General features: G+C 36.7%; 1 protein-coding gene across 5 annotated transcripts in view; it reads left to right on the top strand.

Annotated features, from left to right (window-relative positions):
• MAGI3 (membrane associated guanylate kinase, WW and PDZ domain containing 3) overlaps positions 1 to 25,223 on the top strand; it is a 298,231-nt gene that overhangs the window by 206,313 nt on the left and 66,695 nt on the right. For all 5 annotated transcript variants that reach the window (XM_036923409.2, XM_036923408.2, XM_036923411.2 and 2 more), the window contains exons 7-8: positions 20,880 to 20,937; positions 24,977 to 25,071. In XM_036923409.2, the coding sequence (XP_036779304.2) occupies positions 20,880 to 20,937; positions 24,977 to 25,071 (153 nt within the window). The remainder of the gene's footprint in view (positions 1 to 20,879; positions 20,938 to 24,976; positions 25,072 to 25,223) is intronic.

Raw genomic sequence — 25,223 nt, 5'->3', positions numbered from 1 at the left:
GGTATATTGAAATAATTCTTTGGAATGATGGATACATTCTCCACTTTTTTTAGGATGGCAGTTTTATAGACACATGCAACTACCAAAACTCATCTTTTATAACTGAATAAACATTTAGATTGATTGTTTTATCATTGAATGAGCACTTAAGATCAGTGCATTTTGTTACATGTAAATCATACCTCAAATCATTTTAAAGAAATTTTTGTCTATAAGGTTTTCTTTTTTTCTTATTAAGGTATTATTGATATACACTCTTACAAAGGTTTCACATGAAAACCAATGTGGTTACTACATTCTCCCATATTATTGTGTCCTCCTGCATACCTCATTTCAGTCACAGCCCATCAGTGTAGTAAGATGCCACAGAGTCACTATTTGCCTTCTTGGTGCTACACTGTCTTCCCCCATGATCCCCCCCCCCCAGCATGTGTGCTAATCATAATACCCCTCAATCCCCTTCTCCCGCCCTCCCACACCCCTGCCCTTTGGTAACCTATAATCCCTTCTTGGAGTCTGTGAGTCTGTTGCTGTTTTGTTCCTTCAGTTTTGCTTCGTTGTTATACTCCACAAATGAGGGAAATCATTTGGCACTTGTCTTTCTCCACCTGGCTTATTTCACTGAGCATAATATCCTCCAGCGCCATCCATGTTGTTGCAAATGGGTAGGACTGTCTAAGATTTTCAACAGTAAGTTCCTTATGGTGAAATCAGCCACTGTAAACTAGAATATATAGTACTTTAGAATTTGACTTTCTAAAAATTGTATATATGGTATTAGTTTTCTCAGGCATATCTCTTTTGCTGGTTTCCATTCCTTTTCCTGAGGTAATACTTCCTGAAAAACTGCCAGTAATTGCTTCAATTCCATTCTCTGCCTTTTCCTGTTTTCCCTTTAGAATGTATTTATTTTCCTAGCTTTACCTATCAATTTACTGGGTCTGGCCCCCTTATCTAAATCTCTAGTATTGTCCTCTGTTCTGAATTCTATTTCTGTATTTCCTACCACATTTGAGACTTTTTTTTTTATTGTGCTACTAGCACTTGAAATAAACATGCTTAAAACCAAATTTCAGATCTTTGTCCTAAAGTCACCCTTCCTCTTTCTGTCATAGGTACCATCCTCATAATGATTTGAGCCCACATCCTTGGAGTCACATTTGATTCTCCCTCTCTTGCTCTATTCCCTATCTAGTTTCCAATTCCTGTTGTTCTTGTTTTTCTATATTTTGCCAATATGTTATTATGAAAATTTTCCAATATTTAGAAAAACTAAGAATTTTACAGTGAAAACATGTATGCCCACCTTTGAGATAGAATAATGAACATTTTGCTATATTTGCCTTTTCATATTGCTGTCTATCCATCTATCTTCTATTTATGTGTACTTTTTATATTAAAGCTTCCTCTCTGTTCCTCCAGTCACCACACACCTGGATTATTCTTGGTCCTTTTTCCTGCAGTTACTGCTCCTCCAATATTTTTATGCCAGTGGTCTCCAGATTGATGGTGTTTAAACTATCTATTGATGTATAGGAAGAAAATGTTAGAACTTATTTTTCATAATGTTCTTATTGGGAGAAAAATTAAGCTTCTCTACTATTTTATGTACAGATTGCTAATGGCATTCTTACTCATTCTATATGTCAGATTATATGTAGACTACCAGAGTGTCTTGAGGCAAGAATGGGTATGGCAATCTCACTTTTATCAAAGGCACAGTAAGGTTTTAGTTTACTTGTGTCCAATTAAGTGTATTTATGGACTATGTTACACAATCTCTAATCCATACAAAATTGAAATGTAGCTTTAAAAGATTTCTGCAGTGATAACAGCTGATTGAAGGTAACACAAATATGCAAACTCAAGCTAATAGCAAGAAAATGGCAGACCTGATACTTTTTATTTACCTCATGTGGGCTTTTTCAAACCACACTGAGGTAAAATAGTGATAAGTGTTTCGTCTTCATCTCCTTTTTATTATTATTACTTTTTAATTTTTTAATAACATATAATTGATATACACTCTTATGAAGGTTTCACATGAAAAAAACAATGTGGTTACTACATTTACCCATATTAAGTCCCCACCCATACCCCAATGCAGTCACTGTCCATCAGTGCAGCAAGATGCCACAGATCCACTATGTGCCTTCTCTGTGCTACACTGCTCTCCCCGTGATCCCCCACACAATGTGTACTAAACATAATGCCCCTCAGTCCCCTTCTCCCTCCCTCCCCACCCGCCCTTCCACACCCCTCCCCTTTGGTAACCACTAGTTCATTCTTGGACTGTCTGAGTCTGCTGCCATTTTGTTCCTTCAGTTTTGCTTCATTGTTATACTCCACAAATGAGGGAAATCATTCGGCACTTGTCTTTCTTCACCTGGCTTCTTTCAATGAGCATAATGTCCTCCAGCTCCATCCATGTTGTTGCAAATGGTAGGAATCGTTTCTTTCTTATGGCTGAATAGTATGCCATTATGTATATGTACCATATCTTCTTTATACATTCATCTACTGATGGACACTAAGGTTGCTTCCATATCTTGGCTATTGTAAAAAGTGCTGCAATAAACATAGGGGTGTATATGTCTTTTTGAATCTGAGAAGTTGTATTCTTTGGGTAAATTCCAAGGAGTGGGATTCCAGGGTCAAAATAGTATTTCTATTTTTAGTTTTTTGAGGAATCTCCATATTGCTTTCCACAATTGTCTAACTAGTTCACATCCCCACCAGCAGTGTAGGAGGGTTCCCCTTTCTCAGAATCCTCACCAGCATTTGTTGTTCTTAGTGTTTTTGATGCTGGCCATACTTACTGGTCTGAGGTGATATCTCATTGTGGTTTTAATTTGCATTTCCCTGATGATTAGTGATGTGGAGCACCTTTTGATGTGTCTGTTGGCCATCTGAATTTCTTCTTTGGATAACTGTCTCTTCATATCCTCTGCCCATTGTTAATTGGGTTATTTGCTTTTTGGGTGTTGAGGCGTGTAAGTTCTTTATATACTTTGGATGCTAACCCCTTGTCGGATATGTATTTTACAAATATATTGTCCCATACTGTAGGATGCCTTTTTGTTTTGTTGATGATGTCCTTTGCCATACAAAAACTTTTTAGTTTAATGTAGTCCCATTAGTTCACTTTTGCTTTTGTTTCCCTTTCTCGAGGAGACGGATTCAGGAAGAAGTTCCTCCTGCTTATATTCAGGAGATATACGCCTATGTTGTCTTCTAAGAGTTTTATGGTTTCATGACTTACATTCAAGTCTTTAATCCATTTCGAGTTTACTTTTCTGTAGGGGGCTAAACAATAATCCAGTTTCATTCTCTTGCATGTAGCTGTCCATTTTTGCCAACACCAGTTGTTGAAGACGCTGTCATTTCCCCATTGTATGTCCATGGCTCCTTTATCATATATTAATTGACCATATATGGTTGGGTTTATATCAGGACTCTCTAGTCTGTTCCACTAGTCTATGGGTCTGTTCTTGTGCCAGTACCAAATTATCTTGATTACTGTGGCTTTGTAGTAGAACTTGATGTTGGAGAGTGTAATTCCCCCTGCTTTATTCTTCCTTCTCAGGATTGCTTTGGCTATGCAAGGTCTTTTGTGGTTCCATATGAATTTTAGGTTGATTTTCTCTAGTTCGTTGAAGAATGCTGTTGGTATTTTGATAGGAATTGCATTGAATCTGTAGATTGCTTTAGGCAGGATGGCCATTTTGACAATATTAATTCTTCCTATCCATGAACACGAGATGTGTTTCCATTTATTGGTATCTTCTTTAATTTCTCTCATGAGTGTCTTGTAGTTTTCATAGTATAGGTCTTTCACTTCCTTGGTTAGGTTTATTCCTACCTATTTTACTTTTTTTGATGCAGTTGTGAATGGAATTGTTTTCCTGGTTTCTCTCTCTGCTAGTTCATTGTTAGTGTATAAGAATGCCACAGATTTCTGTGTATTAATTTTGTATCCTGCAACTTTGCTGAATTCAGATATTAGATCTAGTAGTTTTGGAGTGGATTCTTTAGGGTTTTTTATGTAAAATATCATGTCATCTGCAAACAGGGACAGTTTAACTTCTTCCTTGCCAGTTTGGATGTCTTTTATTTCTTTGTGTTGTCTGATTGCCATGGCTAGGACCTCCAGTACTATGTTGAATAGAAGTGGGTAGAGTGGGCATCCTTGTCTTGTTCCTGATCTTAAAGGAAAAGGTTTCAGCTTCTCGCTGTTAAGCATAATGCTGGCTGTGGGTTTGTCATATATGGCCTTTATTATGTTGAGGTACTTGCTCTCTATACCCATTTTGTTGAGAGTTTTTATCATGAATAGATGTTGAATTTTGTCAAATGCTTTTTCAGCACCTATGGAGATGATCATGTGGTTTTTGTCATTCTTTTTGTTGATCAAGTGGATGATGTTGATGGATTTTCAAATGTTGTACCATCCTTGTATCCCTGGCATAAATCCTACTTGATCATGATGGATGATCTTTTTGATGTATTTTTGAATTCGGTTTGCTAATATTTTGTTGAGTATTTTTGCATCTGTGTTCATCAGGGATATTGGTCTGTAATTTTCTTTTTTTGTGGTTTCTTTGCCTGGTTTTGGTATTAGAGTGATGCTGGCCTCATAGAATGAGATTGGAAGTATTCCCTCGTCTTCTACTTTTTGGAAAACTTTATGGAGAATGGGTATTAGGTCTTCAACTAAATGTTTGATAAAATTCACCGGTGAAGCCATCTGGTCCAGGCATTTTGTTCTTGGGTAGGTTTTTGATTACCAGTTCAATTTCATTGCTGGTAATTGGTCTGTTCAGATTTTCTGTTTCTTCCTTGGTCAGCCTTGGAAGGTTGTATCTTTCTAGAAAGTTGTCCATTTCTTCTAGGTTATCCAGTTTGTTCGCATATAATTTTTCATAGTATTCTCTAATGATTCTTTGTATTTCTGTGGTGTCAGTAGTGATTTTTCCTTTCTCATTTCTGATTCTGTTTATATGAGTAGACTCTCTTTTTTTCTTGATCAGTCTGACTAGGGATTTATCTATTTTGTTTATTTTCTCAAAGAACCAGCTCTTGCTTTCCTTGATTCTTTCTATTGTTTTATTCTTTTCAATTTTATTTATTTATTTTCTAATCTTTATTATGTCCCTCCTTCTACTGACTTTAGGCCTCACTTGTTGTCTTTTTCTAGTTTCATTATTTGTGAGTTTAGACTGCTTATATGGGATTGTTCTTCTTAATTGAGGTAGGCCTGTATTGCAATATACTTTCCTTTCAGCACAGACTTGGATGCGTCCCACAGATTTTGTGGTGTTGAATTGTTGTTGTCATTTGTCTCCATATATTGCTTGATCTCCGTTTTTATTTGGTCATTGATCCATTGGTTATTTAGGAGCATGTTGTGAAGCCTCCACGTGTTTGTAGGAGTTTTCATTTTCTTTGCATAATTTATTTCTAGTTTCATACCTTTGTGGTCTGAGAAACTGGTTGGTACAATTTCAATCTTTTTGAATTTACTCAGGCTCTTTTTGTGGCCTAGTATATGATCTATTCTTGAAAATGATCCATGTGCACTTGAAAATAATGTGTATCCTGTTGCTTTTGGGTGTAGTATTCTGTAGATGTCTGTTAGGTCTATCTGTTCTATTGTGTTGTTTAATGCCGCTGTCTCCTTACTTATCTTCTGTCTGTTTGATCTGTCCTTCAGAGTGAGTGGAGTGTTGAAGTCTCCTAGAAAGAATGCATTGCATTCTATTTCCCCTTTTAATTCAGTTAGTATTTGTTTCACATATGTGGGTGCTTCTGTGTTGGGAGCATAGATATTTATAGTGGTTATATCTTCTTGTTGGATTGACCCCTTTATCATTATGTAATGTCCTTCTTTGTCTCTTGTGACTTTCTTTGTTTTGAAGTCTATTTTATCTGATACAAGTACTGCAACTCCTGCTTTTTTCTCTGTGTGATGAAATCTCTTTTTCCATCCCTTCACTTTTAGTCTGTGTATGTCTTTGGGTTTAACGTGAGTCTCTTGTAGGCAGCATATAGATGGGTCTGGTTTTTTAATCCATTCAGTGACTCCACGTCTTTTGATTGGTGCATTCAGTCCACTTACATTTAGGGTGATTATCAATAGGTATGTACTTATTGCAATTGCAGGCTTTAGATTCGTGGTTACCAAAGGTTCAAGGTTAACTTCCTTACTATCTAAGAGTCTAACTTAATATGCTGTTACAAACACAATCTAAAGGTCTTTTCTTTTTCTCCTCCTTTTTCTTCCTCCTCCATTCTTTATATATTAGGTATCATATTCTGTATTCTTTGTCTATCCCTTGATTGACTTTGGGATTAGTGAATTTAATTTTACATTTGCTTAGTAATTAGCTATTCTACTTTCTTTACTGTGGTTTTATTACCTCTGGTGACAGCTATTAAACCTTAGGAACACTTCCATCTATAGCAGTCCCTCCAAAATAGACTGTAGAGATGGTTTGTAGGAGGTTAATTCTCTTAGCTTTTGCTTATCTGGAAATTGTTTAATCCCTCCTTCAAATTTAAAAGATAATCTTGCCAGGTAGAGTATTCTTGGTTCGAGGCCCTTCTGCTTCATTACATTAAATACATCGTGCCACTCCCTTCTGGCCTGCAAAGTTTCTACTGAGAAGTCTAATGATAGCCTGATGGGCTTTCCTTTGTATGTGATCTTATTTCTTTCTCTGGCTGCTTTTAATATTCTGTCCTTATCCCTTATCTTTGCCAATTTTATTACTATATGTCTTTGTGTTGTCTTCTTTGGGTCTGTTGTGTTGGGAGATCTGTGGATCTCCATGGTCTGAGAGATTTTTGCCTTCCCCACATTGGGGAAGTTTTCAGCAATTACCTCCTCAAAGACACATTCTGTCCCTTTCTCTCTTCTTCTTCTTCTGGTATCCCTGTAATGCGAATATTGTTCTGTTTGGATTGTCACACAATTCTCTCAATATTCTTTCATTCTTAGAGATCCTTTTTTCTCTCTGTGCCTCAGCTTCTTTTTATTCCTCTTCTCTAGTTTCTATTTCATTTATCATCTCCTCCACCATATCTAATCTGCTTTTAATACCCTCCACTGTGCTCTTCAGCAATTAGATCTCCAACCGGAATTCATTCCTGAGTTCTTGGATATCTTTCCATACCTCCATTAGCATGTTGATAATTTTTATTTTGAACTCCCTTTCTGGAAGAGTCATAAGGTCCATGTCATTTAAATCTTTCTCTGGAGTTATGTTAATTTTAGTGTTTCATATTTGTATATGGTGCTGTCTAGTGTCCAGAAGCTCTGCTCTCTGGAGCTGCTCAGCCCCTGAAGCAATGTCTGGGGTCACAGGGGAGCAGTATTCATGCCTGGGGGGAGGAAAGTGCTGTTTTCTGCTTCCTGGCCGCTATGCCTGTCTCCATGGCCTGAACCAGTGGGCCCAGCACACAGGTATAAGCTTTTGTCCCAGAGCAGCAGGATATGGATCCCTGCTTTCCACAAGCAGCTGGAATCTCAGTCTCTCCTGGAATTCTGCCTGTATTAGCTTTCCAACCCCGTAATCACGCGAGTGTCATGAAAGCACCGTGAAATGTAAGTTTGTGCTCCTAGAGCAGATCTCTGGTGTTAGGAATTCAGCAGTCCCAGGCCTCCACTCTCTCCCTGCTCTGTTTCTCTTCCTCCCACTGGTGAGCTGGGGTGGGGGAAGGGCTTGGGTCCCTCTGGGCCACAGCTTTGTTACATTACCCTGTTCCATGAGGTCCGCTCTTTTCTCCAGGTGTGTGCAGTCTGGTGCAGTCCTCTTTCCTGTTGCTCTCTCAGGATTAGTTACACCAACTATATTTTCGAATTGTATGCGGTTTTAGGAGGAAGCCTTTGTCTCACCTCTCACGCCACCATCTTTAATCTCATCCGCTTCATCTCCTTTTTCAATTTCTATTTTGTGTATGCTTTATTACATACATATTAGTAAAGTAATATATATTTATGAATAAATATATCTTGAAGGTACATGTTCAAACTTTTTAGTGATAAGTCTATATGATCAAAATCTTTTGACTACATTACCTATTAATCTTTCTAAAATTCAGCTGCCTTCATACCTCTCCCTTGTTCAGATACCTATAATGGCTCTCTGCTGTCACAGAATAAAGTCTAGATTCCTTGGTGAAATATTGAAGATTTTCTATAATTAAACCATATTCTATTTTGTTTTGTTTTCAGAGTCTTCCTGTGTCGTAAATATGACTGAATTTTCTCTTTGCCTTTGGCACATGACTATTTCTTATGGCAGGAACCAGCCTAGTTCTCTGTGTCCACCCGGCTCATACCTACTTATCCTTCTAAGCTCAAATCTAAAATATGATTTCTTGTTAGCCTCCTCTGTCATTCTCTTCCAGGTCACAATGAGGTGTCTGTCTTCTGTGCTCAGTAGTTACACTGACATATTTCTACTGTAGCACTTTGCACTGTGACTAGATGTCTATATAAGAACAATGATTTTGTTGTATTCATTTGTATTCCCCCTCAGTAGAAAAATGTTTGGAAGGAGGAGGGAAGAAAAGGAAGAAGGGAACGAGAGGAAGAAAGAAGCTACTTATCTCCCAGATTATTGTAGTCTTCCTTCTTGAAAATATGTTTTCATCTGTGTGAAGTTCCTGGGGGAGGCAATAAATAATAAGTCTGTTCATTCACTAGTTTGGAGTCAATAGAGACATAATACAGAGGGAGCAAAGAGATGAGGTTAGAATGCCACCTGATGAGGGAACATGGCTTGAGCTCTACATCTCTATGGGCTTACCAATATTTTATCCCTACAGGAGGCAAACTTAAATACTCAGTATTTAGCCTCTTTTCAGCTGCAGGCCTCCTCCCAGAAGGAAGACATAGGGAACAGACCATATTTGCACCCTCTCTGCAGGCAGGCTGATGTCTAGAACAGTGATAGAACCCAAGAGGCCTTGAGCCGAGCATACTGAATCCATTCTCTAAAATTCACCTATCAGATAAGACATTCTTTCTTCCTTGGAGAAGAAAGTAAAGGGGCTCAGAGAAACTGGACATGTTTCTCCCATTCTTCTTTCTACAGAAAAAAAATTAATGAACGTATCCCCCTAAGGCTCTTTACATTAAGGGCAACCATATGTCTTGGTTGGCCCAAGAGTAACCCAGTTTATTCCTATTGTCCCAGCATGATTATTAATAGTGTCTTCTTTTACTCCAAAAGTAGACAATACATTATGTGGTCATCCTAATTATGTTTTTTTTAGAGTAGAGCAACCAAAATTGCATTTATTATTTAGGAATGTTAAAAATGTTAAACAAAATTGAACCAAGTAAATTTGAATATATAATTGACTTTATTAAATGATATGTGAGTTAGGCAGCATCCCATCTAGCAAGTGGTGCTCTGAAGGGCTGAAGAAAGCAAGAGGTTTTTAAATGCAGGACAAGGAGGTCACAAACAGTAAAAAGGATCATTCTGGGTAAGGTCACCTTCATTTAGAGATAAGAGGTCTTATTAGGTGAGCAGAGTGCCACTCTCAGCAACTGTCCAGTACTTCTTGCAGTTTTTATTGTTCCTTTTGTATGGTGTCCATGGTCATGATATTTTTGCTTAATCTCTGTGATATTCACAGGTTTCAACTTCAGGTTCATAGTCTTTAAATCAATCAGTCTCTTCAATTGTCCTCCAAAGTTCCACTCTCGGGGAGATCATCTGCTTGATAGTTAGCAGCTGCTTACATGCATTTAAAGCTTTTGAGAGGATTAAACACACCAGGGAGATTATTACGATGACTATAAGCAGGATAATTCTCAGTATTTAGAGTGCACTTCAGAACCTGGTCTCCAAGACCCAAACAAATCAAAATCAAAGAAACACCTTCAAAGGAGTCACCTTTTTAAGCCAAGTGATTGTTCTGTGATCCTATGTAACTGAGTTTCAACTTCCCTAGAAGCGGTAATCGCAGCACAGCAGGTGGTGTTGGCCATAGCACAGATACCTCCTTGCTCGGTTAAAAGATTTATCAAGGGCTGTCCTGTTATCAAGAACAACTTTAACTTTGGCCAGAGAGTCTAAGGATATTTGCTGGACAGCTATTGTTTTAGCAGCAGAGTCTACAATCTCTGAAATTTGAGGAAGTTGACCAATGAGATAGTTATCCAAGGCTCAGTGCTTCTAATACTGCAGCACTGTCAGTAGTGAGGTCTCTTCCAAAGGGTCCGATGATGTTTCTAAAATACCCAGTCACCAGATTCCAGTCTGTGGCCAACAGGATTCTTTGAGTTGTGATCCAGGAAATCTGTAACCTGGTAATAATAAGCTTTAGCATAAGACATTAAAGACTTCTGGTGCTTCGTTATACTAGCATGAGATAATAATGGATCAGCAGAAAGTTGTATATCATTAAACATTGGTCTGCTAGTAACTATCTCATGTGGAGTGAGTTTATGTTTTCAAAAGGGGGTACTGCAGTCAACAAGACCAAAGGCAATATCTTAGGCCAGGAAAGCCCAGTAGTTTTGTTAAGTTTAGAAATTTTGAGACGAGGAAGTTTGCAAGGCTTTCACTAAGACTTGTGTGATGTGGGTGTCTCAATCATTGGAGATTACAGAAGGTGTTCCCCAAATGGGAAATATGTTTTCTAACAGTTTCTTTGCTAGTATGAAGGCTTCAGCCTCACAAATAAGGAAGGCTTCAGAAAACATACATACAACACAATAAGAACATATTGACAGCCTATGCTAAGTGGTAACTGAATGAGATCCCACAGCAGGTGTTCAAATGGTGAAGGGAAAGGAGGTAAAACCAAAATTTGCCAGGGAGCTGGGAAGAATTTATACAGCAATTACAGGAGGTAAGAGAATAATTACAAGTAATAATATTATGCCAGAACATCACAGATTTCTAGGAATTCCACAAAATTTCTACAACACATATATATATATTTATACATATACAAGATAAAGAAAGCTTAGTATTACTTGTTATTTAATGATGCTCCATGTAATTTAGCATATCAAATAAGCCTAATTAGTTTAACAGATCCCTCAAAATGTTCCAAGTCAAAAAGACTTCACTTATAATTTGAATTTGGAAAGTTTGTCAAAAATATCATGAAGGTTTTAAAATACTTGGTCAAATAGGATCATATGTCACCATGAAACAATACTTATTATTTACCCAAAATGACAACTGAAGACTTCATAGGTAAATATAGAATGTTACATAGTTGCTAGCAAAACTTGGCTCTTTTAGTATAAAGAAGACTTAGTTTTCTTATATAATCAAAGACCTGATGATAAAGGTATAATGAAGCACAGGAAATTATTTTGATAAAACACAGAATTTTGTTTTCTAGGCAACTACTTTCAGAGCAAACAAAAACCTTCACAGTCTCTTACTAGCAAGAACAAACCAATAATCCAAGAAAACTTATTTAAAGAGAGAAAACCAAATTCTAATTTTGCAGCATTGTACTTTTGATACTAAAACTCATTCTTAAATAAATTCATTTTAATCTTAGCCTGCTTGACCACATATTAAAATTCCTTTTCAAAGATTCCTTTCCCACAAATTGTCTACAACTTTCTTTTTCCTCAACAAAAAAGCATTTCCATTCCTCATACCATTTTTTACTGAAAGTACATATCCTATGTTTCTTGCACACAGAGATGTTTCCCTTATTATTTCTAGTGACTTTCACTGCACTTAATTAGAATCCTAAATTTTTAGAAACCGTACATTTCTGATGAAAACTAAGTAATCAATTGTGAACTGTCTTGTTACACTGCATTTTTTAGATTGGTAAATTAATGAATACATTTCATAATTTCTAGAAACATGTGCTAGCTCATAGTACAGTCTTTCAATAAAATACAAAACATTTTTACCAACAGGCCCACATTTATCTTTAAGTTTCTTAGTAACAAGAAGACAAAAGTAGGTAAACTTTGACCTGTTTAGCAATTAATGTTTCATATTTTATCTTATTTGGAAATGATGTTAAGTACTCAATGAATTTAACTTAGCAAAATTTTAAGATTTCAGGTTACCAAAAAGATTTGGGAAAACTATTTTAAAATTTTGCCTAAAATTTTTTGTTTATATCTGTTTAATTTATTCATTCTTTAGGTTACCTACCAAAGCTTTATTAAACATTTATCAGCCATTTTTCATGATAAATTTTATAACAGAGGTAACATGAGCTTATTCTTAGTAAACTTATGTAGGAAAAAAGTATACTTAATGTTGCTAACTGTAAAGGCATGTCTATTTTTATTAAACCAACAAACTTAATCTAGCTTTTATTTACCAAAAATTATCCTAGATCACCTGAACTTGAAATTTTGGGTTACTTTCTATTGTAATTTGTGTTAGTTTCTATTATATTTCTGAAACTTAGAAATGTTTAATTTATAAGCACTTTTAAACCAATTAAATAGAGTTCTTTATGAATTAATTTTGGCAAAACCATCTGGAGATAGAAAATACCACATATCTACAACACACAGACATACAGACAGAAGCCACTGAAGACTTTATATTGCTTTTAGAATTCTTAGCCATTAGATGGGATGATAATGTAAAACTTACTCAGTTTGTAAAAGAACAATTGGACCCAAACTGCTTTTCTGGCAGGTGGAGTAAGTTAAGGTTACTTGCTCAGATGGCTAAAGCTTATTCTACTTATATTTGTGGAGAAGACACTTAATGATTTGTTTTTGTCTTTGACAAACACTTTGTGGAAGCTGTGAGCTAGATTTGGGGCAAGGATGCTTCTACAGCCATTAGTGTTACTAAAAGGCCCCTTTCCATTTTTTTTTTCTTCAATCTTAGGAATTGAAGATGTTCTAGATAGAAGTTGTAGGTGGGCTTTGACCTGTTTCTAGAGTTATATATTTCTGGTTTGGAAAGATTTGTAAGATAAGGACAGTTGCTCCCAGTTTCTCAAATAATTGGGTTGTAACTTAAATGACATCATAGGTTGGTCCATCCATCCAACTACATTATCTTCAATTTGCCACTTTCCCTCTGTATACATAGTCCTAATTTTACCTTAGGAAAGAAGACCTTTAAAAAAATTCCTCTGAGGTTCTATCAGCTCCTAGTCTGGCCAACTTTTGACTGCAGGGGTACTGAAAAAGTCTTTTAAGTATCTTGTCAGTTTTGAGCCAGGACAAACATTAAATATTTTTGGCAGTATAGAATAACACCCACGGGAATCACCAAAGAGGCTGCAAAGGATGCAGAGCCCCTCCCAAGAACAGCCAAAGAAATGACCAACAACCTGCTTGTCCCAGGCAGGCAGAAAGCCAAGCCCAGTTTTTAGGATGTAAAACAAGAAAAGCAAGAAGGCAATAGCTATACTGGGAGAGAAAGGATCCATAACCAACTGGATTAGATTTGGAAAGGGAGCGACAACGTGAAGTTTCATTTTCCTCCCTCAAGAGGGCACTGTAGGCAATTCAGAAGAGCTGCTGCTGGTAAGGATTTTCACCCTTTCCTGGCTTCTGCTAGTTTTTCCACTGTACAGTCTCCGTTATCTACAAGAGTTTTTCCTGGACTGTTTTAAGGGAATAATATAGCAGTTTACTAGAAAATCCCAGTTTGGTCGACTTGGGAGGGGCCCATATGAGGGTGTCTGTAAGGCCATCAATTTGGAAGACTGTTGCTCATGGTTATACAGTCTTTTTAGAGTGGAAAAACAATACATATAGAGAATTACTAGAATGAGTACTCAAAGGAAGACAGAGGGGAGCACTAGGAGTTATGTCAGTCTTACAATCTTTTAGGTAACTCATATCTTTAATTTTTCATTACCTTTCTGCAAAAAAACTTTTAATGAAGCTATTCTAAAATTTTGAAGACTTGCTTTTAAGTGCACTTCTTAAATGATTTTATCTAATAGAACATTCCTTATACTGGCCATAGTTATTCTAGGTTATAATTTTACTGAGGGCTGGCAGCAGTTTGGTAAGACCTGACACACAAATGGAGTTTAACCTACATTTCAGTCTAACCATCTTTGGTCACAAATAGGGTGTATGTCTGTGTGTTGGAGATATGTGGTATTTTCTATCTGATCACAGGGTCTCCAACATGACAGTTATAAGCCAAGTTGTTAAGACACAAGCTTAGTAAGATTTTGCTATTTTTGATAGATACAGCTTCTGGAATCATAATTTCTAGTGTTGGAAGGTGGCATTCTTGACTCTTTAGAATTTAAAGGATCCCATTAACTAAAGGGATTTAGTTTAGCACATTTACTAGACATGTGCACCTCAGCACATCAACCAAAAGATGTGGGCCACTAGGCCATACACACCACCAGCAACTCCCAGCATGGACTAAACCAGGAAACTGCAGTAAATGGGGACTGCAGACTGGACCTGGGGAAGGGATTCCAATATGGAATTGCAGACTGAACAGAGGGCCAAGGACTGCCTCTGTGTCAGAGCCTCCTGTCAGTCCAGACGGACTCATTAACTCTGGACTGGAAAGCCAATTAGATCAGGAACACAACACAGAAAGAGCAGAGTTCAACAACTCACCCAACAGCATTAAGAAACTGCGAGAAAGAGTGAACTCAAAAGGGTTTGCAGGTTGCCACACCTATGTTTCTCATTGTCCCTGAATGCAGTAGGAAGTTTTCACTTCAGATCCCAATGCTGACACCAGATCTGTTAGAAATCAAACTTCAACCAAGTGAATTTTAAGTTCAATTGGCTTTATTAAACATTTCATGAGTTGGGAGGATTCCATTTGGCAAGTAGAGAGATGCTCCAAAGGGCTACAGAAAGGGAGAGGTTTTAAAGGCAGGACAAGGAAGCCATAAACAGAAAAAAGGATTATTTGGGGTTAGGTCACCTTCATTTGGGGACAGAAGGGTCTTACTAGTGGATTCCTTTGGGGCATAGAAGGGACCCATGTGGCATTGTCTTAGCAATGCTGACCAGAAAATTCCTGACTGACTACGTTTCTGGGAAGGTTGAAACTACAGTTAGGTTAGGTATTAAGCCCTGGTTTGATGACTTGGCCTAGCACAAGTGACCCCATGTTGACTGGTTTTCTTTTTAACAAAACCTTTTAATATAAGGGCTACTCTCCCATCCCCACAACTGCATATGCCTTTCTAACATTGCCTGTACTTAATCTGTGGGGCTGGATGCCACAGTTTGAAACTTGAGCCTATTTATTGTATGCTCAGCAAGACTTTACCACTTTTTCTGTGTACTTTGTGTCATCCTGGAATGGGGGGATATAGGCCCACAATAGACTATTTCCAGATTAGACTATATTGACTTATGTTCGAATTTGCCACAGTGCTCTGCACATAGTAGATGCTCAGATAATAGTATTAACATTTTAAATACAAGTTTTTATAGTTTCAGGTACTTATTGTTTGCATTTGCCCTTTTCCTCCTCAGTCTTCTTAAACTCAGAACCCAACTGATGTCTTTATATTGTATCTGATGGTGTAATTGATGTGCATAATTATCTTCCATTCAAATAAAATAATTAGTTATTTGATGAAATAGTTGTCTTTAAAATAGAACATCAGGAATCTATTTTGCTCTCAACTCCTTTTCTCTTATGATGAGAGAAAGATTCAATTTTTACTTAGGGCTAAAATAAAATGTATTAAATGTTGATGTCATTTTGGAGTTTAGAGAATAATAAAGATTATCAACTGAATAGAGCTCTGCAATTAGAAAACAATTGTAATCCATATTAAATAAGAAAAGTTCTATTTTGGAAAGAGGAAAGAAAGAAGGATAAATTCATAGGCTTTAGAACCAACCAGCTACTTGACATGCCAGAAATAGTTTTGCCTATTGAGTCAACTTTTGGGGAGAATGTTAGCTTCCAATGGAAGAATATGGTTAGGTCTTCCCTATCAGAAGTAAATAAACACATTTTCTCTTTTTTCTCTTGACCCTATTCTTTCCCACAGTTCTCACACTCTCTTTTTCACAACCAAGTTAAAAAAAAAGCCATCTTTCTTGAGGACTCCACCTCCTATTTTACTCTTCAGTACTACAATATGCAGACTTTTGCTCCCTACCTTTTCAGCAAAACTGCTTTTCTTAGGGTTACTAGTAACCTGTTTGCCAAATTTGGTGGACTCTTTTTAGCCCTTATTTTCAGTTCTGACAGCTCACAAGGCATTCGCAAATGCTATCCTCTTCTATCTTCTTTGACTCCATTCCCCCAATTCTTAATTGTCTCCATCTGCTCATTAGATTGTTAATGCTCCTAAGGTTCTGTTCTTCACCTTTTACTATTCACAATCTACCTAGATAATAACCTTGTCCACTGCCACAGCTTTAACTCCAATGTCTCCCAAGTTCTTATCTTCCTTCATTTCTTTTTTGAGGACCAGGTTCATATTTTCATGAGATTGTTAAAGATCTGTACCAGAATGTTCCACTGCTTCCTAAAATGTGACACCTTGCAAACTGAGCTAAATCTTCTATATACCTTCCTGCTCTCAACAAATGACATCACCTCCTCCCAGTTCCTTGAGTGAAAAACTGATTGTCATCCTCAACTTTTTCCTCACTTTATCCCCTTCTTTGCAATTAACTGTCAAGTTCTAGCAATTCTGACTTTAAAAAACCTGCCATCTCTTAAGTGTCCATTAGTACTACACACTATACTAGGCATTTATTACATATTATCTGTCTCCTAAATGCCTCTAAATCCAATTTAATACCTCTTTTCATATTCCCATGGCTATTTTCATAGTAGGTATTCAATAAATATTTGATGATACTTAATTTTCAAGCCAAAAGAGCCAGTAATCTAGGAATCATCTTGGCTTCCTCCCATCTTTTCCTCCCTCAATCTTCATGTTAGTCATTGAGTCCTATTAGTTTGACTTCCTTGTCTCTATTTTTCATTCTCGCTCCCCATTCCTGTTATGGGTTGAGTTTGTTCTCCTGGGTTCTGTCCCCACCACAACAAAGAATTGAAAGGCAGAGACACAATAGCGAAGGAGAGTGAGTTTTATTTGAGTACACTTCAAGGGAGGAGCAGGCCAGAGTCAAAGTAGACAAATGCCCCAGACTTATAGGGGAGGGTCTGTGTATCATGACCTAGTGAAAGGCACTTCTTTGATTGATAGGGTGAGGTCATTTGATTGACAGCTTGAGTTATATACCCATTCCTCATGGTGCACCACATGTCTTTTCCCAAAATGCACACAGAGAAGTCCATGGGATGGGGGGAGCAAAACTGCAATTTTGTTTTAATGAGATTATGATGAGGTATGGTTTGCGTGATTCTTAGTTTGTTCAGTTCCACCCATGTTGGTATCAGGTTGGGACCAGTTTAGCCTGGTCCAAAAAGGCAAATAAGTTATCTCCCTGTAAAGCCTTTGTAGTTTTCACGGGGGACCCCCTACCTGAGCAGTTTTCTTCCTTGAACCTTATCTTCCCCTTCCCCGGCTGCTCATGTCTTACCTGTCTACCTGCATTCCCATGATCACTGCATTTGTGTCAGCCTTCAGAATTTCTTATCTAGGCTATAAATGATTTTCTTACTTGTCTTCCTTTATTTTCCACTCCATCTTTTTCATCGTCTATTACTGCTGCCCATATCTTTCTCAGATATAATCTTGTCATAGTCAAGTTTAATTAGTTCCATCATCATCAAAAAAAAAGGTCAAACTTCTTAACATAGCACTCCTCCAGAACTCTGATTTAATGCTTACTTGTAAAATAAGCACTTGCATATAACTTTCACTCAAGTCCTGTCAAATTACTTGTACTTTCGGAAAATGCCTAACAATTTTACATCTCAGTGCTCTTTGATCTGTCTGGAATGCCCTTATCCCCATCCCCAATCCCAAATCATCCTTTAAGACTGATAAATATCACCCTCTTTTAGAAGACTTTTCTGATGGCTACTCTTACCGAGCAATTGGTGTCATTCCCCTGCACACCCCAGAAGAGCTTGTGTTTATCTTCATTATATCACTCTCTCTTCTTTCCTCCTGTTCAGTCTGTGAGCTCCTTGAAGTCAAGAACTGTGTCATGTTTCTAATTTTTATTTTTGAATAAGGAAAGAAACCAAGGAAGGAGAAAAAGAAAAAAAGGGAAGGAAATCAGTGGCTGAATTGACCCTCTGAATAGTGTGTAAAAATATTGCTAGGTATTTTAGTGTTTTGTTTTTGTTTTTGTTTTTTACCTTTATTTTAAATAGGAAAATGGGAAATACTTCTTTATCTCTATTAATCAGCCCTGCCACAAACTGGATAATGGTATCAGTGGTAGGGGTTTGAAGTGATAAGTAAAAGTAACCAAGAAGGTAAATCACCAATTTGTTTACTCTCCCAAGGAGAGAAGACTACTTTATCTGTTGTTAATTGCTTTAAATGCTATAAAATGCTGTGTCACCTTCCAAGTTAACACCAAAATATGTTTATGTTGGCCTTTCTCCTTATTAAGTATTACTACATTATTTGTAGTGAACTTTTCAGATGCCAAGTGAAATGTTCCAGCTATCTCTATAGTTCTTTTGATTCTCCAAACTTCTCTAAGACAAAGCATAAACCCAGTTGTGGTGCAGTAGTAGAATTCATTGTCACTCAGCACCATTTTGTTCCCATGCTATTTCTATTAAATGAAAAAAATCTTTCATGGAGGATCCTTAATGATAATGCTTTGGTTATATCTTATTATAGGGCATGTTTTACAGATATAATCCAACAAATACTCTTATCTATTTTAACAGTTGCTTGGTTATAAAATACCATACCTACTTAATTGACGATCATTTGTTTTGTGGGTGTGAAGGATCAGTGTGAACTGAACTGTATCTGAGTTCTCAGTTATTCAGTTCTGTTTTCACATAGTCGTTTTCAGCTATTCTCATCTTTTCCATCTCACACATTTCAACCAGGTCCTTCAAAGGAAAATGGCAAAAACTCATCAAGCTTCAAAACTACCAATCAGCATATATATGTATACATAGGCAGAAAAATATGCTGGAGAAAAGGGGTAGAGGTGATTCAGAGCTTTTCATTTAGAGGCTAGTCGTCTGTTCTCTTTTTATTATGAATGTGGAATAATGATTTTTACTAGGGCATGACAGCTTGTATAGCTTGTCAGGATTATTATAATCGAATTTTTGCTTGCAAAGTCAACACATCATAACTGCAGCTAAATGATATAATATAAGTAATATTTTTGATATATTCTAAGCCTATTTTCTGTCTTGTATACACCATTTGTGTGTATGTGTGCACATGTGTGCTTATTTTAGCACAACAGAAAAACACTCTAAAATGAAAATAAAAGTGTGGGTCATCATAGTGTAAAACTGTGGGTTTTTAAAAATTCCTTCTTGCTGGGCTCCTATGTATAATTGAGAGCACTAAAACTGTTCCAAGTTGAGTTTGTTCTCAGCTCTTGTCCCTGCTGAAACAAAGAATTGAAAGACAGAGGTACAATAGTGAAGCAGAGTGAAAGTTTTACTTGAATACACTCTCCCGGAGGAATGGGCCAGTCAAGGTAGACAAAGACCCCAAACTTTTAGGGGAGGGTCTATTTATCATGTCCTAGCTGGGAGGTGACTCTTGGACTGATAGGGTGAAGTCATTTGATTGACAGTCTAGTTATACACTCATTCCTCCTGGTGTGCTTGTCTTTTCACAGAATGCACACAAAAAAGCCCATGAGGTGTGTTTGTGTTTATGTGGTGTGGGGGTGGGGGGGCAAAACCACTGTTTTATTTTAATGAGATTATGATGAGGTGTGGCTTGGGTGGTTCTTAGTTTTATTGGATTGCACCCCACTGGGATCTGTTTGGGACTGGTTTGGCCTGGTTCCCTAGGCAAGGAAGTTATCTCCCTGAAAAGTCTCTATTGTCTTCAAGTGGGAACCCTAACTCGCAGTTTTTACCTTGACTCTTATCTTCCCCTTAACTTGGCTCTTATCTTCCCCTTCCCCAGCTGCTCCTGTTTATCTTTCTACTTAACAAAACCACCTGCTAGGAATATTCCTGCCAACTTAATCCACATCTGACTAATAAAATGATTCTTCAGAAGCTTAACTTGGAAAAGAGGGAAAAGAGGATTCTTTCTTGACAGGTTCAGTTTATGTTAGAAAGACCAGAATGTTGTGTTTTTTTTAACTCTCAGAAATTCAGCTATCTTCAGTTTTTCTGGTTCTATTTTATTGGTCAGTTACTTGGAGTAAATAGTATATAATAATCCTATGCAAGGTCTTTCTTTGTAACCATACACAAATACAGATTCTACACATGGCACTGTGGTAATTACATAAATTTTCCTTCAGAAACTCAGATCAAGTTAATGCAAAGGAAAATAGGTATTAGGTTTTAAGCAAATCTAGATTGTCTACCTGAAATGGCAAAATTCCAAGGCTGGACTTCTTTGAGGAGAAATGGGTCAGAATGTGATAGCAGGAATAATTTTCTTACTATATACAAGTCTTATGTACCATAGTGAGAAATTTGATGAGCAGCTGCTGCTTATATTGGACAACAGGGTGAGTGTGTCTTGGGTCAGATTATCAAGCTTTTTAAAGAGAGGTATATATTAGATGATTTTTAAAAATAATTAGCATTGTTATGGCTTGTGATTCAGTAAACCTCTTTGAGTTAAATGTCATCTTTTTACTGGGCTTCTAATTACTGGCTGAGACACTCAGTAGCTATTGAAGAAGCCACTCAGACTCAAACTCTTTGTTCTTTGAAATTGAGTTCTGTCTGTCTTCCACATACTAGCATAATGAAAAGATACTTAAATTCACTTGCTGGTGAATTTTTTCTGTTGGTTTTCAATCTGGCATTTCATTTAATTCTTTTTTTTTTTCTTTCATTCTTTCTTTACAGAACTTCCTTATGGCTGGGAGAAAATAGAAGACCCTCAGTATGGCACATACTATGTTGAGTAAGTTTGTTACCTCTGTTAATATTCCTCCAAATGCTTTTCATGCTTTTCTTTCATTATGCAGCTGGAGGGAATACTGAATACAGCACTTCATGCTTCTGCAATCCAGCTTTCAAGTGTTTTCCACTAGGGGAATGAGAAGGTAGAGGCAGTGAGCATTTACTTTGCTGACTCTGGGCTCTCCAGCAGTTGGCTTTTAAGTACAGAAAGCTAGAGGGAAGTTGCCCAAATGATTAATAGCTGGAGATGTTATCATCACCACTATAGCCTCTAAAGAGCAAGCTTCAGTAGGTAGAAAACTGAAATGAGGGCATTGTACTGGATGAACCATTCAAGTCATTTCCAACCCTACAGTGGTATGGTTCTGAAAGCAATAAAAGGACTTTAAGGGCAGTCCACCATAATGTTCAAAATTTTGAAATGTATGATTAAAATTGTTAATTTTTAAGGAGTTAAGGAAGAATTAGTATTCTCTTTGGGAGTGAAAAGTTCCTTCTTTCCCAGCTGTTATGGTTAAACTTAAACATAAATATATGTCAGAGTAGAGCACCAAACACCTGCATACATTAGCCAGTGAAATTAGGATAACGTCAACTTCTTAATTTTTCTTTCCCTTTCCTTCATTTACCTAATTGCTACATTGTTATGACCACTGGGATTGCTTTTTTCCAAATGTTATAGATAGAATTTTAATATCAGGCATCTAGCACCAGGCAAATAATTTCACCAGAAATGTTACTTTTTACCTGGAAACTAGAAGTCTGAACCTACTGCTTAGGTAGTGAAGGCAAAATGATATTATTACCTGGAAAAAATGGCAAAGATGAGAATCTGCTATTTTTCATCAGTTGTTGGTATACACAAAAAATACTACTTCCTGGTATTATCCTTAAAGTAAGTATCTCTGCCTTCTGTTATAACTCTGGTCTTTATTCTAATGTGTAGATTGTTACTTGAGTCACTGTGGTTAGAGAGATTTCTGGAATGCTTTCTTAGAATCTAACTTGTTACCCCAAGAAAACAGCTCAATTTGACTCATAGGCATATAATTTCAGCGTCAATATTTTGGGTCCATTGAAAGGTTGTGCTAATTTTATGTCCCATTGTATTACTAAGTATCTCACTGAATTGTGATGTGAAAAGTGTACAGCAGCTCTTCTGTTATTTTTTTGTAAAGCATATTTACTTAAAGGAACAACCATTTTTTCAAGTCAAAGGAATATTTGAAGACCAAATGAAAAGGTTTTGTGGGATTTTTTCCTAGTAACCTATTTAAATTTGGCTTCAGTCAACCATTATTTGCCCCTGACACTGCTGAAAATTTTAAGAGAATGACTCTCATTCTCTTACTCTTCATTCCAAATGAATATGAATACATGGTCAAGAGGTGAAAGTCATGTGCCTGTTATAAAATCTTGGGCTAAATGATCTGGTTCCTTTAAGCAAGGATATAATATTGAAACAACATTAGGGCAATCTTGAAGCTGCCTGCTCCCAGTTGTCGCGGAGGTATGTGAAGTCGCCTGAATTAGGAACAACAGCAGTGACATGATTTTGTATGATTGGTCCCCAAACAAGCTCATTTTACAGGAGGATAATTTATTAGTTTAAGAAAGAGCAGGCTGCTTCCAACATGCACATTAGTAGGGAGTCAGCTGAGCTGTGGAGTGTGGCTTGACTCCCAGGTTAGTTAGGTTTTGAATCTCAACCATAGTAATCTGCAGTGAGTTTACTGATAGAGATAAAAAGCTGTGACTTAAATGGCTACTCTTTGGCGCTCTTAGTTTGTCAAACCAGATGGCACAATTATTGCTTTTGGCAGGAGTCTTGTAAGTAGTAACACCAACTTCAATGGTAGGTTTTCTTTGTAAGTATTCTTTTAGATGATGAGATTCTGAAATGGATTCGTTTTTAAAAATAAAATTTTTCCAAATATTTAGTGGCAGGCCTTCCATAAGAATGCTTATTATGTACTTAGAATTGTTGTCTTATTGTATTACAGTAATATCCTGGTGTACTTAGGTGACACACTGACAAAGGTGACAAAATACATGTTATCTTTAATATCTTAAATTCTTCATGGATGAATAATGATTTTGTTTGTTGAGATAAATTTTTGAAGTCTGCCTGTTATACACAAAATTGTAATATAGTGAGAATCTAAATTATCTATTATATATTTAATCATGCTTGTTTCCTATCCTTGTTTAGTTTTTCTGATAATCTGTCATCTCCTCTTAACTTCCCATAGCTAGTCATGTGGAAAACAAAATCTGTTACATCTTAATAATATTGTGGATATAAGTAACTAAATGAAACCAAGACTATTTTTACTCTATTTTGTTTTGTTCTTTGGGTGGCATTTTAATTTAGGTAGTCTAAGGTGACAGTTGCAATTACCCCCCTCACTAAAATCTTATATTCTTTTGTCAAAGAATTTTCAGGAAAGAGATTACTCATTTGCATACTTCTACTCTCTTCTCCCACACATTATGAAGAATATAAATACAAATTACTACTTTTTGTGTTCTAATGCCTGGGTGACAAAGTGAGTCATTCTAGCTGATGATGTTAAAGTGAGCCGAGATTCTTTCTAAACAGGTTTATTCTTTTCTAAGTGTCAGTTTCAAGTCGTTTTGTTTTTTCAAGAATATGTAAAATGTCAGTACCTAATAAATAATTTTTAAAATGGCACCTAACTTAACACCAAAGACCTTCATTTTCACAGAGAGTTACGTAGTCAACTAACTCAGTTGTTAAGGTGCTCCTCACAATAAGGAGCAGAAATATACTTAAGTTTTTGTGAAATCAAAATCCAAAGAATGTCAAGTAGAACTTGCCATATTTTGAGCTCTGAGACTAAATACCTACAGCTGTGGCAGGGTTGGTGGTGCACTGGGAGCCCGGACAACAGAGAGAAAGGTAGCATACCTTGGTTTGCTCTCTGCTGCCTCCGCCTCCACCGCCACCATTTATGTTCCAAAGAGTGAAGTAATTATCCAGTTGCATGATTCTTTATGTGTAGGTTTTGTAATAGTCAACCTCTCTAAAGATGATCATAATCTGAAATTCTCATAATTTAATATTTAATTCTTGTTATTCACTAATGTCATTTCTTATTTAAATGGATTCAACTGGAAAATGCATGTCATTGGGCTGAAACGTGTTTGTACTCTGTAAGTGCTAGAATCTAATTCTCATTGGTCCTGTATTAAACCTGTTGTGGTCTTAAACATCTTTTTTACAACAGTTGCAGTCTTAACCAACTTCCAATTAACTGACTTGCCAAAAAAACCAGTGCTCTTCCTTCTGTAAAACATGCTCTTGCCTGTAGTGTAGTGACTATGATTGGCTAATTGGTTAGCTCTTAGTCTCCCCACATTTTTCTGCTTTCCCCCACAGACTTGTGTGCTATCAAAGTCAGTTGTGAATGCTCCCAAATAAGAACTACCAGATAAACTTGTGTTGTAATTACACAACTTATTTAATTATTGCATAATTAAGAAGAAGTGTTTAGGTGTGGGAAAGTTCCCTGATACAATTTGATAAAAGCAAATCTTTCTCAGTTGCCTAATGTGGTTGAGTCAATTGGAAAAGTAACAGTAAAATTGTAAAAGCCTTCTGTACTGAGATTTCCTCAAAAGTGTCTTTACAACTGCTTCATTTTAGAGAAATTCAGAACTCTCCTATCATTAACTGCCTTAAAAAAATTAACTGATCAATTACCAATAGTACTGATTGCATTAGATGTAAGGGCTTCTACTGAACTGTCATTGGCTGTATTTGGTACATTTATGAAAAAGCTATAGTGAATGTTTCAGCAGCTTTGACTTCTAGGCATCTTCTGTGAGCATTTTTTTTTTCAGTTGCCAGAAAGCGCTTCCAGTATGATCTTTCAGCTTCTCTGTGTTCTTCCATAGCCCAGAGACACAAAATCTGTCTCCTAAACTGTGGTGATGAAATGGCATAAATAGTGTATTTAAAAATAATGTAACACTTTCACATGAAACTGAAATGCATATTTTTCTACATTTCACAGTCACCTTAACCAGAAAACGCAGTTTGAAAATCCAGTGGAGGAAGCCAAAAGGAAAAAGCAGTTAGGACAGGCTGATATTGGGTCTTCAAAACCAGGTAGAACTTTTTCCTCGATCTTTTCCTCTAAGAATAACTTGTGAAATTTGCATGCTGAATTAATAAAAGTGAGTTTGAACTTGTTATTGTTAGGGCTTTAAATTCAACAGAGAATGTCCTATTTTTGTTACTGTGAAAATATGCATAATCTT

This window comes from Manis pentadactyla, chromosome 4, assembly GCF_030020395.1.
Source record: "Manis pentadactyla isolate mManPen7 chromosome 4, mManPen7.hap1, whole genome shotgun sequence".
Taxonomy (NCBI): Eukaryota; Metazoa; Chordata; class Mammalia; order Pholidota; family Manidae; genus Manis; species Manis pentadactyla.
This window is presented reverse-complemented; position numbering and strand designations above follow the sequence as displayed.